We start from the raw sequence: 20,115 nt of genomic DNA, 5'->3' as shown, positions 1-20,115 counted from the left end.
GAACAAGGCTCATCGAAAAAAAATCTCTGATGGCGGAAATATGACAGTCTTGTGTGTACACCCTTAAACAGCGCAACCAATTTCCTGTCAACTGTTTGGCATGAAATATATCCGTTTACATTGGCGTCATAATTCAATATCTAAACAATACGGACAAGTTAACTCGCCGCTCATAATTAATTTTCAGAGACACGAGCGGGATAAATGTACTGTAAAATGACGTCAACGAATCTTTCATTCAATTCAATTTCAATATGAATTAAATTCCAACTTTTTATCCACAACTTGAATTGCCCATACTATATAGGGAATGTCACCTTATTAGTAGGCTGTGATCAATATCAGGAAATACCGCTTTATCCTTGGTCAACATAAATTGCCCCCAGAGAGTTTTTTTTATCATTTTTGTTTTGGTGGACTGATTGCTGATTATTTCCGCAAGCTTTATCCTAACTTTGTTAGTGTCCACATTTGAAGACCCATGGTGTTGATGGATTTATTTAATATATTCTCAAACCAGTGATACATATCCAATTAAGTATTTTCACTGTGATCACATTTTCGTTAACTAATTAATTTCTATATTTATCAGAAAGCAAATAAAACAAGAGACCAAGATGACCATAGAGCGCTCATAGAGGGAGGGAGGGAGGGAGGGAGGGAGGGAGGGAGGGAGGGAGGGAGGGAGGGAGGGAGGGAGGGAGGGAGGGAGGGAGGGAGGGAGGGAGGGAGGGATGAGTGGGTGGTTGGGTGTGTGGTGTGGGTCGGTGGACGGAGGGACGGACTGACGGACGGACGGACGGACGAACGGACGACAGACAGACAGACAGACAGACAGACAGACAGACAGACAGACAGACAGACAGACACACAGACAGACAGACAGACAGAGATAAATAGATAGATAAATAGATAGATACATAGATAGATAAATAGATAGATAAATATATAGATAAATAGATAGATAACTAGATTGATGAATAGATTGATTAATAGATAGATAGATAGATAGATAGATAGATAGATAGATAGATAGATAGATAGATAGATAGATAGATAGATAGATAGATAGATAGATAGATAGATAGATAGATAGATAGATAGATAGATAGATAGATAGATAGATAGATAGATAGATAGATAGATAGATAGATAGATAGATAGATAGATAGATAGATAGATAGATAGATAGATAGATAGATAGATAGATAGATAGATAGATAGATAGATAGATAGATAGATAGATAGATAGATAGATAGATAGATAGATAGGGTCAAGTTGAGTGTCGCGTGTCGAACTTCGAGGTCGACACACGGCATTCTCGCGACATTCTCTCGACGCTCTCTCGACGCGCGACAAATCAGTCGACAGTCAATATTTGAGTGTCGCATATCACGCTGGGTTTTAGAAAAAAAAATCGCAGAAAATCTTGACTGTCGACTGATTTGTCGCGCGTCGTATTGAGCGTCGAGAGTATGTCGCGAGAATGTCGCGAGAATGTCGTGTGTCGACCTTCGAGCGCGACACTCGACATTCTCGCGACATTCTCTCGACGCACGAGAGTAGTAGTAGTAGTAGTAGTAGTAGTAGTAGTAGTAGTAGTAGTAGTAGTAGTAGTAGTAGTAGTCAGTGCCTAGTAGGTAGGTACTAGTAGTAGTAGCAGTAGTAGTAGTAGCAGAGTTATAGTAGTAGTATAGTAGTAGTAAGTCGTGTAGTAGTAGTAGTAGTAGTAGTAGTAGTAGTAGTATGTAGTAGTGGTAGTGTAGTAGTGTGTCGTCGTCGTAGTACTCGTAGTACACGTAGTCGTCGTCGTCGCAGGGTCGTCGTCGTGTCGTAGTCGTAGTCGTGTCGTATCAGTCGTCGTCGTCGTCGTGTCGTCGTGGTCGTCGTCGTGGTGGTCGTCGTAGTCGTCGTCGTGTCGTCGTCGTCGTAGTCGTCGTCGTGTCGTAGTCGTCGTCGTCCGTCGTTCGTCGTCGTTGTCAGTCGTGTCGTCGTCGTGTCGTGTATCGTCGTAGTCGTCGTCGTGCGTCGTCGTCGTAGTAGTAGTAGTAGTAGTAGTAGTAGTAGTAGTAGTAGTAGTAGTAGTAGTAGTAGTAGTAGTAGTAGTAGTAGTAATAGTAGTAGTAGTAGTAGTAGTAGTAGTAGTAGTAGTAGTAGTAGTAGTGGTAGTAGTAGTAGTAGTAGTAGTAGTAGTAGTAGTAGTAGTAGTAGTAGTAGTAGTAGTAGTAGTAGTAGTAGTAGTAGTAGTAGTAGTAGTAGTAGAAGTAGTAGTAGTAACAGAAGTAGTAGTAGTAGTAGAAGTAGTAGTAGTAGTAGTAGTAGTAGTAGTAGTAGTAGTAGTAGTAGTAGTAGTAGTAGTAGTAGTAGTAGTAGTAGTAGTAGTAGTAGTAGTAGAAGTAGTAGTAGAAGTAGTAGTAGTAGTAGCGGTAGTGTTATTGATACTGGTAGTAGAGGTAGTGGTAGTGGGACTGGTGGTAGTGGAAGTGGTAGTAGTAGCAGAATCAGGAGTAGTAATAATAGAAGTAGCAGTGTAGTAGCAGTTGCAGCACCATCAACAGTAGCAGTAGTAGTAGTTGTAGTAGTAGTAGTAGTAGCTGCAGTAGAAGCAGTAGCAGCATTAGCAGCAGCAGCAGTATCAGCAGCAGGAGTAGCAGCAGCAGCAGTAGCATCAGCAGCAGCAGCATCAGTAGCAGCATCAGCAGTAACAGTTTTAGTTATTGTTGTAGTAGTAGTAGTAGCTGTGGTAGAAGCAGTAGCAGCAGCATCAGTATCAGCAGCAGGAGTAGCAGCAGTAGCAGCAGTAGCAGAAATAGCAGCAGTAGCAGCAGTAGCAGCAGTAGCAGCAGAAGCAGTAGCAGCAGTAGTAACAGTATTAGTAGTTGTTGTAGTAGTAGTTGTAGCTGCAGTAGAAGCAGAAGCAGCAGTAGCAGCAGCATCAGTAGCAGCAGCAGCAGTAGCAGCAGCATCAGTAGCAGCAGCAGCAGCATTAGCAGTAGAAGTAGTTTTTGTAGTAGTAGTAGTACCTTCAGTAGAAGCAGTAACAGCAGCATCAGTAGGAACAGTAGCAGCAGTAGCAGTAGCAGAATCAGCAGTAGCGGCAGAAGCAGCAGCAGTAGCAGTATAAGTAGTTGTAGTAGTAGTAGTAGTAGCTGCAGTAGAAGCAGTAGCAGCAGTAGCAGCAGCAGCAGTAGCAGCAGCATAAGTAGCAGCAGCGGCACTTACAGTGGTAGTAGTTGTTGTAGTAGTAGTAGAAGCTGCAGTAGCAGCAGCATCAGTAGCACAGCAGGAGTAGCAGCAGCAGCAGCAGCAGCAGTAGCAGTAATAGCAGCAGTAGCAGCAGTAGCAGCAGTGGCAGGAGTAGCAGTAGTAACAGTATAGTTGCTGTTGTTGTAATAGTAGTCGTAGCTTTAGTAGAAGCTGTAGCAGCAGCAGTAGCAGTAGTAGCAGTAGCAGCTGTAGCAGGAGTAACAGCAGTAGCAGCAGAAGCAGTAGTAGCAGCAGTAGCAGAAGTAGCAGCAGTAGTAGTAGTAGTAGTAGTAGCAGTACTAGTAGTAGCAGTAGTAGTAGTAGTAGTAGTAGTAGAAGCAGTAGTAGTAGTAGTAGTAGTAGTAGTAGTAGTAGTAGTAGTAGTAGTAGTAGTAGTAGAAGTAGTAGAAGTAGTAGTAGTAGTAGTAGTAGTAGTAGTAGTAGTAGTAGTAGTAGTAGTAGTAGTAGTAGTAGTAGTGGTAGTAGTAGTAGTAGTAGTAGTAGCGGTAGAGTTAGTGAGACTGGTAGTAGTGGTAGTGATATTGGGACTGGTGGTAGTGGTAGTAGTAGTTCTAGTAGTAGCAGAATCAGGAGTAGTAATAGTAGCAGTAGCAGTGTAGTAGCAGTTGCAACACCATCAACAGTAGCAGTAGTTGTAGTTGTTGTCATAGTAGTAATAGCTGCAGTACAAGCTGTAGCAGTGGCAGCAGTATCAGCATTAAAAGCAGTAGCAGCTGTAGCAGGAGTAACAGCAGTAGCAGCAGTAGCAGTAGTAGCAGTAGTAGTTGAAGTAGCAGCAGTAGTAGTATTAGTAGCAGTACTAGTAGTAGCAGTAGTAGTAGTAGTAGTAGTAGTAGTGTAGTAGTAGTAGTAGTAGTAGTATAGTAGTAGTAGTAGTAGAAGTAGTAGTTGTAGTAGTAGTAGTAGTAAGTAGTAGTAGTAGTAGTAGTATAGTAGTAGTAGTAGTCGTAGTAGTAGTAGTAGTAGTCGTGTAGTTAGTAGTGTAGTAGTCGAGTAGTAGTAATAGTAGTAGACGTGATTACGTCGTCGCCGTAGTCGTGTCTCGTCGTCGTCGTCGTTAGTCGTCGTCGTCGTCGTCGTTGTCTAGTAATCGTTCGTCGTCGTCGTCGTAGTGTCCGTCGTCGTCGTCGTCGTCGTCGTCTTCGTCGTCTTCGTCGTAGTCGTAGTAGTCGTAGTAGTAGTAGTAGTAATAGTAGTAGAGTAAGTAGTAGTTGTAGTAGCGGTAGTGGTTAGTGAGACTGGTTAGAAGTGGTTAGTGGTAGTGGTACGGTCGGTAGTGGTAGTAATAGTTGTAGTAGTAGCAGGATCAGGAGTAGTAATAGTAGCAGTAGCAGTGAAGTAGCCCTTGCAGCACCACCAACAATAGCAGTAGTTGTAGTTGTTGTAATAGTAGTAGTAGCTGCAGTAGAAGCAGTAGCAGCAGCAGCAGCAATTGCAGTAACAGCAGAAGCGGCAGCAGGAGTAGCAGAAGCAGCAGTAGCAGCAGCAGTACAGCAGTAGCAGCAGCAGCAGTAGCAGCAGCAGCAGCAGTAGCAGCAGTAGAAGCAGCAGAAGCAGTAGCAGCAGCAGTAGCAGCAACAGCAGTAGCAGCAGTAGTAGCAGTAGTTGTAGTAGTAGTAGTAGTAGTAGTAGTAGTAGTAGTAGTAGTAGTAGTAGTAGTAGTAGTAGTTGTAGCAGTAGTAGTAGTAGTAGCTGTAGCAGTAGTAGTAGTAGTAGTAGTGATGGTAGTAGAGGTAGTGGTAGTGAGACTGGTTATAGTGGTAGTGGGACTGGTAGTAGTGGCAGTAATATTTGTAGTAGTAGAAGTAGTAGAAGTAATAGTAGCAGTAGCATTGCAGTAGCAGCACCAGCACCAGCAGCATTGGCAGTAGAAGTAGTTGTTATAGTAGTAGTAGCTGCATCAGTAATAATAGCACTACTAGAGTAGTAGTCAAAATTCAGTCATTGGTGCTTGATTGTTGCGAGTATGGTCGTTTGGGTTCACGCTATTTTACACCCACGTGTAAGTGTTCAAGTCACATTAAGATGTTTATTCGGCTGAAATTCCATGCAATAAACATATGTTTTCTTCTGGTTCTAAGCTCAGGATGGAAGCCCATATTTTTGTTATTTTTTTATTTTTTATATGCTATTTTCTATAATAGAGACAAGGAGTTAAACTTCGTTTGCCGTAAAACTATGCCATCTATACTGTAAACTAGGGTCGACTTTGATCGCTCACTTTAGTCTGGAAACGGAAGTTGTAATACGCATGTTTGGTAGGGTAAGTGATGGAATGCGCTTTAGTTTGAATGGGTTATTTAAAAATACAGTATACTAACTATTTTGAGTATACTCTCTAAAAACAAGAACATCATACAGTTCCAAATTACATGGGAATACCAGAAAATATCTACGATTTTCGTGCACTCTATCGAGTAACAAGACATTTATTCGATATATTGCTTGAAATGACAGTGCTGTCTAGTTAAGCTTGGAACTTCATGTACATTTCCTGAATAATTTTACTTCAAGTTCAACTAATTTTCCTGCGCCTGCTATCAAATAAATCATGTTTTACTGAGAGATTTCTGAGTGTTTCTTAAAAAATCATGTAGGAAGACTTAATTAATCATTTAATAAATACTTGAGGCTCGCTCTGTAAAAAGAGATTTTAATGTACATAGTGTTGTCCCAGATTAGGCTGTGTAGTCCGCACAGGCTTAACCGGTGCGATACTTTCTGCCATAACTGGATTTTCGCTAATAGAAAAATACGAAAAAAGCGGAAAGTGTCTCCCTGATTAGTGTGGACTGAACATGTAATCTGGTAAAACAATTTAGGCGCATGCATTAATTAGATTATAGCCGTCTAAATGCTCTTTACTTTTGATCCATGACACAGTTACATGTATAATGTATGATTTGTCCATTTTAAATGATGCATATTTTATTGTACTGGGTTGAACTATACTTTTATTTTAATAATGTGTCCACTCAACATTCTTTCAGTAATGTTTTGCTGTGTTATATAATTACATAATAATAAATAAAATTTTAACAACTAGCTTCTCTTTTCTTCATGTGATTTATTTATAAATTTTAAACCAGAAGAACAACAAAATCCATAACATAATGAACGCAAAACATGATACCCGATATTCACGGAACATAACTATGTTTGACAAAATTCAGAATCAAGGTTCCCAATTTTCAAAAAATTTCCAGATCAAATTATTTCCAAGTTCCATCAATTATTTATCTATGAATAAACAACACTTGTATCATCTATATAAAAGGCTATTACAATACATGCTTGTTAATAGACTGATAAACAATTGAAAAAGTTACATAATCTACAGAATATAGAGCATTGTGCTTTGATTTTATTGTTCATGGAATAAGAACCAATATCATAATTATGATGTGCAGCTCGCACTCAACATTGCCATAGGCAGATAATACCTAAAAGAGATAACAATTCCAATTCGTGTTATTGACTCTTGGTGAAAAATCTGGAAAATGCATAGCATGCAATGTTTATGCAGTTATTTGCTACTGCTGCTACTGCTGCTGCTGCTACTACTACTACTTATACTACTACTACTGCTACTACTACTACTACTACTACTACTACTACTGCTGCTACTACTGCTGTTAGTCTTGCTACAGCTGCTACTGCTACTACTGCTACTGCTTCTGCTGCTGCTGCTACAGCTGAAGCAACTACTACTATTACAACAACTAAAACTACTGCTACTGTTGGTGGTGCTGCAACTGCTAATACATTGCTACTGCTACTATTACTACTCCTGATTCTGCTACTACTAGAACTACTACTACCACTACCACCAGTCCCACTACCATTACCACTACTACCAGTCTCACTAACACTACCGCTACTACTACTACTACGACTACTACTACTACTACTACTTCTACTACTACTACTTCTACTACTTCTACTACTACTACTACTACTACTACTACTACTACTACTACTACTACTACTACTACTACTACTACTACTACTACTACTACTACTACTACTGCTACTACTAGTACTGCTACTACTACCACTACTGCTGCTACTTCTGCTACTACTGCTACTACTACTACTACTTCTACTACTGCTTCTGCTGCTACTGATGTTACCCCTGCTACAATTGCTACTGCTACTGCTGCTGCTGCTGCTACAGCTTCTACTGCAGCTACTACTACTATTCAAACAACTACAACTACTGCTACTGTTGGTGGTGCTGCAACTGCTTCTACACTGCTACTGCTACTATTACTTCTCCTGATTCTGCTACTACTAGAACTACTACTACCACTACCACCAGTCCAACTACCACTAACACTACTACCAGTCTCACTAACACTACCGCTACTACTACTACTACTACTTATACTACTACTACTACTTCTACTACTACTACTACTATTACTACTACTACTACTACTACTACTACTACCACTTCTACTACTACTACTTCTACTACTACTACTACTACCACTACTACTACTACTTCTTCTACTACTACTACTACTACTACTACTACTTCTACTACTACTACTACTACTACTACTACTACTACTACTACTACTACTACTACTACTACTACTACTACTACTACTACTACTACTATTACAAATACTACTACCACTACTACCAGTCCCACTACCACTACTACCAGTCTCACTACCACTACCACTACTACCAGTCTCACTACCACTACCGCTACTACTACTACAACTACTACTACTACTACTACTACTACTACAACTACTACTACTACTACTACTACTACAACTACTACTACTACTACTACTACTACTACTACTACTACTACTACTACTATTACTACTACTACTACTACTATTACTTCTACTACTACTGCTACTACTACTACTGCTACTACTACTACTACTACCACTACTGCAGCTACTTTTGCTACTACTGCTACTGCTGCTACTGCTGCTACTCCTTGTACTGCTGCTACTGCTGTTACTCCTGCTACTGCTGCTACTGCTACTACTGCTGCTACTGCTTTGCTGCTACTGCTGCTGCTGCTACTGCTGCTGCTGCCACTGATGCTCCTGCTACTGCTTCTACTGCAGCTACTACTACTACTACAACAACTACTCATACTGCTACTGCTGCTGCTACTGCCGCTACTGCTGATACTGCTACTGCTTCTGCTGCTACTGTTGATACTGATGCTGCTGTTACTGCTTCTACTGCAGCTAATACTACTACTACTACTACAACTACTAATACTGTTACTACTGCTACTGCTGCTTCTGCTTCTACTGCTGCTACTGCTTCTGCTACTGCTGATACTAATGCTGCTGCTGATACTCCTCTGCTGATACTGATGCTGCTGCTAATGCTGCTACTACTTCTACTACAGCTACTACTACTACTACTACAACAACTACTACTGCTACTGCTGCTGCTGCTACTGATGCTGCTGCTACTGCTGCTGCTGCTACTGATGCTTCGGCTTCTACTGCAGCTACTACTATTACTACAACAACTACTAATACTGCTTCTGCTGCTGCTACTGCCGCTACTGCTGATACTGCTACTGCTGCTATTGTTGCTACAGATGCTGCTGTTACTGCTTATACTGCAGCTACTACTACTACTACTTCTACAACAACAACTACTAATACTGTTACTCCTGCTACTGCTGCTACTGCTGCTGCCACTGCTGCTGCTACTGTTGCTGCTGCTACTGCTGCTGCTGCTACAGCTGCTACTGCTGCTGTTGCTGCTTCTCCTGCTGCTGATACTGATGCTGCGTCTAATGCTGCTACTGCTTCTACTACAGCGACTTTTACTACTACAACAACTACTACTACTGCTACTGCTGCTGCTGCTACTGCTGCTGCTGCTGCTGCCACTCCTGCTGCTGATACTGATGCTGCTGCTAATGCTGCTACTGCTTCTACTGCAGCTACTTCTACTGCTACAACAACTACTACTACTGCTACTGCTGCTGCTCCCTTTACTGATGCTGCTTCTACTGCTGCTACTGCTGCTGCTACTGCTGCTGCTGCTGCTACTCCTGCTGCTGTAACTGATGCTGCTGCTACTGCTTCTACTGCAGCTACTTCTACTACTACTACAACTACTACTCCTCGTCCTGCTGCTGCTGCTACTGATGCTGCAGCTACTGATGCTGCTGCTACTGCTGCTTCTGCTTCTACTGCAGCTACTACTACTACTACAACAACTACTGATGCTGCTACAGCTGCTGCTACTGCCGCTACTGCTGCTGCTGCTACTGATGCTGCTGCTACTTCTGCTTCTACTGCAGCTACTACTACTACTACAACAACTACTGATGCTGCTTCAGCTGCTGCTACTGCCGCTACTGCTGATTCTGCTACTGCTACTGCTGCTACTGTTGCTACTGATGCTGCTGTTACTGCTTCTACTGCAGCTACTACTACTACTACAACAACTACTTCTACTGCTACTGCTGCTTCTGCTACTGCTGCTGCTGCTACTGATGCTGCTGCTACTGATGCTTCTGCTTCTACTGCAGCTATTTCCACTACTACAACAACTACTATTACTGTTACTACTGCTACTCCTGCTGCTTTTGCTTCTGCTGCTACTGCTGCTGCTACTGCTGTTTCTGCTGCTACTCCTGTTGCTGATACTGATGCTGCTGCTACTGCTTCTACTACAGCTACTACTACTACTACAACAACTACTACTACTGCTACTTCTGCTGCTACTGATGCTGCTGCTACTGCTGCTGCTGCTACTTTCACTGCTGATACTGATGCTGCTGCTAATGTTGCTACTGCTTCTACTGCAGCTACTACTACTACTACAACAACAACTACTACCGCTACCGCTACTGCTGCTACTGATGCTGCTGCTACTGATGCTGCCGCTACTGCTGCTTCTACTGCAGCTACTACTATTACTACAACAACTACTTATACTGCTACTGCTGTTGCTTCTGCCGCTACTGCTGATACTGCTACTGCTGCTGCTGCTTCAACTGCAGCTACTACTTCTACTGCAATAACTACTACTAAGGTCGCCGTGGTGTAATGGATATGGTGTCCGCCTTGCGACCGGGAGGTCACGGGTTCGATCCCCACCGTGGGAGCATTCTTTAGATCTCCACCAAAGACACCAAGTACTGGTTCTAGGCCCAGGAAACGGACTCGAGAGCGTTTATATAAGCCTAAGGCTTTCGACGCAATCGAGCTAAAATAAATATGTTTAAACTAAACTAACAACTACTACTACTGCTACTTTTGGTGGTGCTGCAACTGCTACTACACTGCTACTATTACTACTCCTGATTCTGCTACTACTACAACTACTACTACCACTACCACCAGTCCCACTACCACTACCACTATTACCAGTATCACTAACACTACCGCTACTACTACTACTGCTACTTCTACTACTACTACTACTACAACAACTACTACTACTACTACTACTACTAGTAATACTACTTCTACTACTACTACTAATACTACTACTACTACTACTACTACTACTACTACTACTACTACTACTACTGCTACTACTACTAATACTACTAATACTACTACTTCTACTACTACTACTGCTACTACTACTACTGCTACTCCTGCTACTTCTGCTACTGCTGCTACTGCTGCTGCTGCTGCTACTGCTGCTACTGTTGCTGCTGCTGCTGTTATTGCTGCTACTAGATGCCGCTATTTTTAATTAAGCTGAAAAAGTTACTATAACACCTTGCTTGCAGATGAAAAAATTACTCCCACACCGGTCGACACGACATTCAATCGACATTCTCTCGACGCTCTCTCGACGCGCGACAAATCAGTCGACAGTCAATCTTTACTGTCGACTGATTTGTCGCGCGTCGTATTGAGCCTCGAGAGAATGTCGTGTGTCGACCTAGTGATTTTAGGTCGACAGGCGACATTCTCGCGATATATCATATTGACTGTCGACTGATTTGTCGTGCGTCCAGAGAATGTCGCGATAATGTCGAGTGTCGCGCTCGAAGGTCGACACACGACATTCTCGCGACATTCTCTCGACGCTCAATACGACGCGCGACAAATCAGTCGACTGTCAAGATTTTCTGCGATTTTTTTTTCTAAAACCCAGCGCGATATGCGACACTCAAATATTGACTGTCGACTGATTTGTCGCGGGTCGAGAGAGCGTCGAGAGAATGTCGCGAGAATGTCGTGTGTCGACACTCAACTTGGCTCTATCTGGGTTCCGTACTCATATCTCCCATACCCGGAACTACACGGTCCGAGATAACAAGCAGCTCTCTAATTACTAGTATGTTGACTATGAGGCTGTTACTTTTCAATTTTCTCAACGCTAGCTTTTTCATCGCGTGAGGTAGAAGGCTTGTATGATGAGACGAATAATATTCAATAATATTTTTAAACGGAAAATTTAACACATGATAATAGTGCTAACATATATATCTTATAATAAATTACATGATTCATTCATGATAATGCTTTTTGTTAGCTGTTTTTCGTCTTGTTTGCGACCTTCTATGTGGATTTGATATATAATTTTGAATGTACTTGAAACGGCCCGACTTTCTCTTTTATATCATCATCGTGTGCCTCTTCTGATCGTATAACAAGAATCACGTATTTTAAACCTATTTATTTTAGCCCGTTTACACCGCAAGCCTTAGACTTATTAACCCATTTATGCCTAGCGTCTAGAAAAAAGACCTTTGCAAACAGCGTAGACCCAGATGAGACGCCGCATGATGCGGCGTCTCCTCAAGGTCTGCGCTGTTTGCTTAAAGGAATTTCTGTATGAAATATTCTAAATATAGAAATAAATATACTAGACATCCCTAATTTTGGAAATAAATTGATCCAATTTAGAAGGATGGGAGAGTCCACTAGGCATATATGGGTTAAAACACTATCAAATCCATTTCCTGGGTAGAACGAGTGTCGTTTGGGGAGATCTAATGAACGATCCCACAATGGGGATCAAACCCATGACCTCCCGGTCGCTAGGCGTACAACAATTGAGTCGCGTTCTGACAAAACTGGGCATAATGCATGTGCGTAAAATGTCGTCCCTGATTAGCATGTGCAGTCCGCACAGGCTAATCAGGGACGACACTTTCCGCTTTTATGACATTTTTCGTTTAAATGAAGTCTAGTCTTAGCAAAAATCCAATTTGGACGAAAAGTGTCGTCCCTGATTAGCCTGTGCGGACTGCACAGGCTTATCTGGGACGATACTTAACGCACATGCATTATATCCAGTTTTCTCAGAACACGACTCAAATATTCCCCACGCCACGACAACCTCGAATGACAATAGCTTTTTTTCTTACGTTTGTAGGTTACATGATGTGAGAGAAAACCAATGGTCTGGTCAACCCTCTACGGGCCCCACATGTTGGAATGCATTGTTTACACGGCGTGGATGTTTCTACGGCCGGTAGGTTCTTGTATGATAAAAGCACGTGGTTAAAGAAGAATTCCAAAAATGTAGAGGACAACGGCGACTGCACCGTTAATATTCCGAGCCTCCTCGGCTGTCTTCCTTTCCGAGACCAACAGAATCAGACTGTTTACCGCAAAACCTTCCACGGTGTCAAACATTCGGACATTCTGCACCATAAAGACGTGATATCTTATATAAAAGGCGTTCTGATAAAGAAATGAAGATGACCAGTGACTAATGAATAAATATTCATAGCGGAAATTGATGTCTTGCATTATAATTGAAGTTAAATAAATATGAATAAACATTTTTTTTTTTAGTTGTTCGCTTGCGAGTAACTCGCAGTCTGTTCAGGTTGTGTGCTGTTTGCTGCTCATCAGTACCTAAGGGTTGGAAATGAAGCCTTTAAATTTGAATATAGTAAGAAAGGTCTTTAATTTATGTCAAATATCTATGGGATTATACATGCGTCAAAATAAATATGTACAACCACTTCATCTGTTGAGTTGTTCTAATGGCGTGTTGCACTTTTCTGAGATGTGATCAGGTGATATGCTAAGGTGTGAAATTTGATTGTTCAGACCATTGGCTGTCGGGATATTGAATTGCGTGGATGTGTAGTTCACCTGATAAGGTAAATATGTTGTATTACGCATGCTGTATCGGTGTGTGCTTTGCAATTGCGTCGGTGCTTGTGAGAAAGATACGTTGTAAAGAATGTGTTTTAGTTAATTGAAAATAATACATGATGAAGATGTAAAACAAGTTGAAACAAAATAGTTTTAGGCGACTAATTTACCGCTCAAAGTATTAAAAAACATGATGATATTAATGAAAAGAAGCATAACCTTAATATAAATGTATATGTGTTTTGTATTCCCCATGAAAAAGACAGGTATTACACAATTCACACGTGCGCCTAAATGTGTATGTGTACTTTAACCGATCGTTTTGAACTTTCAACACTGTCAATTATCGTAAATGGAAGGTTTTCGCGCTGCAACAAATTTGGAATAAATATAGCACATTGTCAGTTCGAACACTTTTAAACTGGTGTACGGAAGAAATCCCCTCCGGAAGAAACACCCTCCCCTTAAAACGGCATAGCGGAAGAAACACCCTTTCACACGTTGCATTCGCGGAATAAACACCCTCGCTAGTTTTGCATATGCGGAATAAACTTCCTTCCATAGCGGAATAAACCCCCTTTAATAATAAAATCCTGTGCATTCAAAATGTGAAAGGGGGTTTCTTCCGCTATGCCGTTTTCAGAGATTCAAGTAAGAATAAGAAAGTAATTTTGAGTGTTTAAGGATAGTATGCACGATTTTGTCAAATATTTATATAATTATATAAAATGTGTTAAAAGCGATATCTGTTCATACGACACACGAACACTAACTCCGATCCTAATATAAGACGAATGCTTCGGTTATTGTAGGCGAATATATACGAAATATCATCGTCACAATCGGCTGGGGCGCTAATTTGTCTTTGCTGCATTTTATGAAATTCGTCTCCAATGTATAATTTTTCTTGACTATTTTGTGTTCCTGTTACATATTTTTATCAATATAGTACAATTTAACACATATAAAAATCGTATAATCTCACTTTAACGAGTGCAAGACAAAATCACACGAGCATCTCATTATACGAACGGCCGGTACACTTCTTAAATCAGCACAAAGCAGTTTGGAAATATATTTTCGCACCTTCATTTAAATATATTCAAGGTCCTTTAATGTACTGGCTATCGTAGATAATGATGAGAAATTGCGTCATGATCGGCGCCTTTCCTTCATTTTCGAAAAAGTGCGGCTCGCGTGAATTTATGTACAGTTTCTTTAAAATTACATTTGCGCAATTATTTTTTGTGTATCATATGCCTGTTTTATCGTTAATAAATGCGTGTCTTTTTTTCCTCAGCAATTTGTTTATTGCTTTTCAATATATGCTTGTTTGATCTTTGTAAATAAACGTAAATATATATATATATATTTGTCTGTATTCAATATACGTCGTGGTGATATATCTAACCTATGTTTGTTCGACAGCTGTCCGTGCATTAAACTAGGGACAGGAACTCTACATGGGCTCCGATACACCATTGCCAACCGCTGACGATCACCTATACCAGCCTGAAGTATAGACCGTTATCTCTGCCATTGTGGTGAATACAAAGATAAGTGATATCATTTTTAAAGGTCAAAGATGACGTTAGACAGGTATGCTGAAAGAAATAATTGTGATGTGCGTTTGTTATTGACTTCCTTTGGTAAGAATTACTGCTGTTGGTATGCAGACAGACAACACTGACTATCCATTTGACTTGATTTATAGAGCTAGGACGTTTAAACATCATTGAAGCTCAAACTCGGGCAAGGCTCCTCAGTTTACAGCGAGGGACACACTTTTTTGCCCGCAAGCGTAAACACACTGACGGTGGTCGATGGTGCGAAAGCAAGTCTGAGTCAGTGTTAACAGTGTTAAAACGCCTTAGCTCTGAAAATCAAGTCTATTCGATAGCGTTTTCGTTCTGTTTTCTAACAGCAATACTGTTTACCAAAGGCAGTTAGTAAGGTCTTGCATCATCTTATCTCATTTTTTTATTGCAGCAGTATAACGTAAACTCTGACCTTTTGTTGCAAATGGACGTTTTCTAACTTATCTATATATGATTTTACGTGTTTATGTTATTGATCTGCAACTTATTTGGAAAAAAATATAGCACATTGTCATTTGGAACATGTGACGTATTCTTTGTCTGTATTCAATATACGTCGTGGTTGTATCTCTAACATAATTATGTTTGTTCAACAGCTGTCCGTTTATTAAAATAGGGACAGGAACTCTACATGGGCTCCGATACACCATGGCCAACCGCTGAAGATCACCTATACCAGACTAATGTATGGACCGTCATCTCTGCCATTGCTGTGAATACAAAGGTAAGTGATATCATTTTTAAAGGTCAAAGATGACGTTAGACAGGCATGCTTAAAGAGATAATTGTGATGTGCGATTGTTATTGACTTCCTTTGGTAAGAATTACTGCTGTTGGTATGCAGACAGACAACACTGCCCATTCGAATTGATTTATAGAGCTAGGACGTTTTAACATCGTTGAGGCTCAAACTCGGGCAAGGCTCCTCAGTTTACAGCGAGGGACACGCTTTTTTGCCCGCAAGCGTAAACACACTGAAGTGGGTCGATGGTGCGAAAGCGAGTCCGAGTCAGCGTTAACAGTGTTAAAACGCCTTAGCTCTGAAAATCAAGTCTAATCGATAGCGTTTTCGTTTTGTTTTCTATCAGCAATACTGTTTACCAAAGGCAGTTAGTAAGGTCTTGCATCATCTTATCTCTTTTTTCATTGCAGCAGTATAACGTAAACTCTGACCTTTTGCTGCAAATGGACGTTTTTCTAATTTATCTATATATGATTTTACGTGTTTATGTTATTGATCTGCAACTTGTTTGGAAAAAAATATAGCACATTGTCATTTGGAACACTTTACAATGTAATAAATATATTAGGACAAAACATATTGGCGACGTATTCTTTGTCTGTATTCAATATACGTCGTGGTGGTATCTCTAACATATGTTTGTTTAACAGCTGTCCGTGCATTAAAATAGGGACATGAACTCTACATGGGCTCCGATACACCATGGCCAACCGCTGACGATCACCTATACCAAACTGAAGTATGGACCGTCATCTCTGTCATTGCTGTGAATACAAAGATAAGTGATATCATTTTCAACGGTCAAAGAGGACGTTAGACAGATATGCTTAAAGAGATAATTGTGATGTGCGATTGATATTTACTTCGTTTGGTAAGAATTACTGCTGTTGGTATGCAGACAGACAACACTGTCAGTTCGACTTGATTTATAGAGCTAGGACGTTTTGACATCGTTGACGCTCAAACTCGGGCAAGGCTCCTCAGTTTACAGCGAGGGACACACTTTTTTGCCCGCAAGCGTAAACACACTGACGTGGGTCGATGGTGCGAAAGCGAGTCCGAGTCAGCGTTAACAGTGTTAAAACGCCTTAGCTCTGAAAATCAAGTCTAATCGATAGCGTTTTTGTTCTGTTTTCCAACCGCAATACTGTTTACCAAAGGCAGTAAGTAAAGTCTTTCATCATCTTATCTCATTTTTTTATTGCAGCAGTATAACGTAAACTCTGACTTTTTGTTGCAAATGGACGTATCCTAATTGGTCTATACATTTATATGCTAATACGTGTTTATTTTATTTATCTGTTTTCTTCTTTTATTGGTTACTCATGTATGGTTTTGTTTAGCTGTACACTTGACGTAAACGTAATCTTGTCATCGTCAGAAACATGTAAATAATGTAAACACGTAAAGACCACAAATAATGTTGGGAGAACTTTAAATCCTACCCTGTTTGAAGTGAGTGGATTTATATAAAGCTGTGGTATGTATATATGTCATTTATACATGCGCATAATTATGAACAAAAATGTGTTTAAAGTAATACATTTATCCTAATATTGCATTGAGAAAAATTTAAGAAATCTAAAAAAGTCTTCAAATGCGTAATTTATATACAGGACCTTGTGCTTTAATGGGCATATTGACAGCAAATGCGGCATCGTGTTTTCAAAAGATCTTTTAGTTAGCATTTATCTTAAGTAATTCATTCAATCATATATCTCGTTTTATAATAATGAGAAAACATATTTACTTCCATAATAGTTTTAACTTCGTTCACCCTGACACAATGTGGGGGTGGGTAATATATTGTTGGTATTGTTCATGTATTAAGAAGAGAGAAGACAGTAATGGTTTCGCGCGTAAAATGCACGCGTTTCTAGTTTTGCATTTATATGCGGTGTAATTGCATTGATATGCTGTTTAATGTGTGCATTCAGCGGGGTAAGATATGTAGAAGGAGAAAAAAGCTATTGATTTTCAATAAAGTAGCGTTTAATTTATTTTTTGGTCAGTTTCCAGTTCGTGTCAGATGGGACCCTAACACGATCCGGTTCCACTGCTGGAGAAGTATGGCGCAACGTTCACGGATGTCATGAAGATTCCTCAATTTAGCCGTTCCCTTCTAACTAAACATCGTTGCATATTAAAGAACTTGGAGCGACTGAATAATAATTTTTTTATTTATGTGTAAGAAACCCCGTTAAATACAAACACACATGCCTAATTTGGCCATGTATAATCACTATTCATAAGAAAATACATTTTGTTAGATTAACAAGGAAAATGCTGATGATTTGCACCATTGTCGTGGTGTTGGTGATGGTTGTGATGATGGTGTTGGTAATGATGATGATGATGGGGAAGATGGTTATGGTGGTGGTGATGGTAGTGATGGTTAAAGTGATTGTGGTCGTGATAATGATGGTAATGGTGGTGATGGTGGTGACGGTGGATGGTAGTCGTGATGGTGGTGATTGTGATGGTGTTGGTGATGATGATGGTGACGATGGTGGTGATGGAGATGGAAGTTTTTGGGGTGATGGTGGTTGTGATTATGGTGATAGTATTTGGAATGGTGGTGGTGATGGTGGCGATGTGGACGATGACGACGATGATAGTGATAGCAATAATGATTGGTATATTGGTGGTGATTGTGATGGTGATGGTGGTGTTGACGGGGATGGTGGTGGAAATGGTTGTGATGGTGGTCTTGGTGGGGATGGTGGTGGGGATGGTGATGAAAGTGATGGTGGTGTTGGTGATTGTGGTTGTGGAAGTGATGGTAGTGGTGATGGGGCTTGTTGTGATGGGGATGGTGGTGTTGAGGGTGGTGGTGGTGGGGATACGGTGGTGATAGTCATTAAAGTGGTGGTATTGGTGATGGAGTTGGTGATGGTAATGGTGGTGATTGTGGTGATGGTGATTGAAGTTGAGTTGGTGGTGATGTTGTTGGTGGTGGTGGTGCTGCTGGTAGTCGCGCTTGTGGTGGTGGTGCTTGTGATTTTAGTGGTGGTGGTGATGGCGATAATGATGGTGGTGGTGGTGGTGGCGATGATGGTGTTCATGGAGATTATGGTGGTGATGGTGGTGGTGATAGTGGTAGTGATGATGGTGATAGTGGTGGTGATGGTGGTGGTGATAGTGAGTTTGTTGATGGTGGTTATGATGGTTATGGTAATGGTGGTATTGGTGATGGTGTTGGTAGTATTGGTGAAGATGGTCCTTGTGATGGTGGTGGTGATGATGGTGATTATGATTGTGGTGGTGATGATGGTGGTGGTTACGATTATGGTGGTGATGGTGGTGGTCGTGATGGCGTTTAATTGGTGACGGTGGTGGTGACTGTGAAGGTGATGATTTGGTAACGTTTGTGATGACTGTGATGCTGATCGTGGTGGTGTTGGTTATAGTGATGTTGATGATGGTTATTGTTGTAGAGAGGGTGGCGGTGATGGTGGCGGTAATGGTAGTGGTAATGTTGGTGATGATTGTAGTGATGGTGATGCTGATGGTGGTGGTGATCGTGGTGATGAGTGTGGTCGTTTTGATGGTAGTGGTGGTAGTGTGTTTTAGTGGTGATGATGGTGATAGCTATGGTGGCTGTTGTAGTGATGGTGGTGGTAATGGAGGTAGTTTTGGTGGTGGTGATGGTATTGGTGTCGTAGATGGTAGTAATGGTGGTGGTGATGATTGTGGTCGTTTTGATGGTAGCGGTGGTGGTGATAGTGGTAATGATGGTGGCTGTGGAGCTGGTGATGATGGTGATTGTAGTGATGGTGGTGCTGATGGTGGTGGTGATCGTGGTGATGAGTGTGGTCGTTTTGATGGTAGTGGTGGTAGTGTTTGTTTTGATGGTGATGATGGTGATAGCTATGGTGGTTGTTGTAGTGATGGTGGTGGTGATGGAGGTAGTTTTGGTGGTGGTGATGGTATTGGTGTCGTAGATGGTAGTAATGGTGGTGGTGATGATTGTGGTCGTTTTGATGGTAGCGGTGGTGGTGATAGTGGTAATGATGGTGGCTGTGGAGCTGGTGATGATGGTGGACGTAATGTTGGTGGTGATGATGTTGATGATGGTGATATTGGTGGTGATGGTGGTAGGTTAGTGACGGTGTCGGTGATTATGATGGTGGAGGGAATGGTGGTGGTGGTGATTATATTAATGGTGATGAGGGTGATTTGGTGACGTAGGTGATGATTGTGATGCTGATGGTGGTATTAGACGTGTAGAAAGACGTCAATCTTTGTACAGAAATTAGTTGGGTCATCGCACACTTCCTGTACAGAAGCTGCGCGACTCCCGTTGGTAGCTCGTGAACCTGATTGAACTCTAGGCGTTGTTCAAATGTAGTTCGGCGGTCGTTGCTCAAACTGTTTGCTCCCTCTCAGTCATCACAAACCACGCGGCGACCGCTTGATGTGTGA

At 41.2% G+C, this 20,115-nt stretch overlaps 1 protein-coding gene across 1 annotated transcript; it reads left to right on the top strand.

Annotated features, from left to right (window-relative positions):
• Positions 1-19,153: 19,153 nt before the first annotated feature.
• Positions 19,154-20,017, top strand: LOC127845985 (loricrin-like). The gene is made up of 2 exons (XM_052377164.1): positions 19,154-19,598; positions 19,977-20,017. Exons 1-2 carry the CDS (start codon positions 19,154-19,156, stop codon positions 20,015-20,017), a joined length of 486 nt encoding a protein of 161 aa, XP_052233124.1.
• The last annotated feature ends 98 nt before the right edge of the window (positions 20,018-20,115 follow it).

This window comes from Dreissena polymorpha, chromosome 9 (genome assembly GCF_020536995.1).
Source record: "Dreissena polymorpha isolate Duluth1 chromosome 9, UMN_Dpol_1.0, whole genome shotgun sequence".
NCBI classification, from domain to species: Eukaryota; Metazoa; Mollusca; class Bivalvia; order Myida; family Dreissenidae; genus Dreissena; species Dreissena polymorpha.
This window is presented reverse-complemented; position numbering and strand designations above follow the sequence as displayed.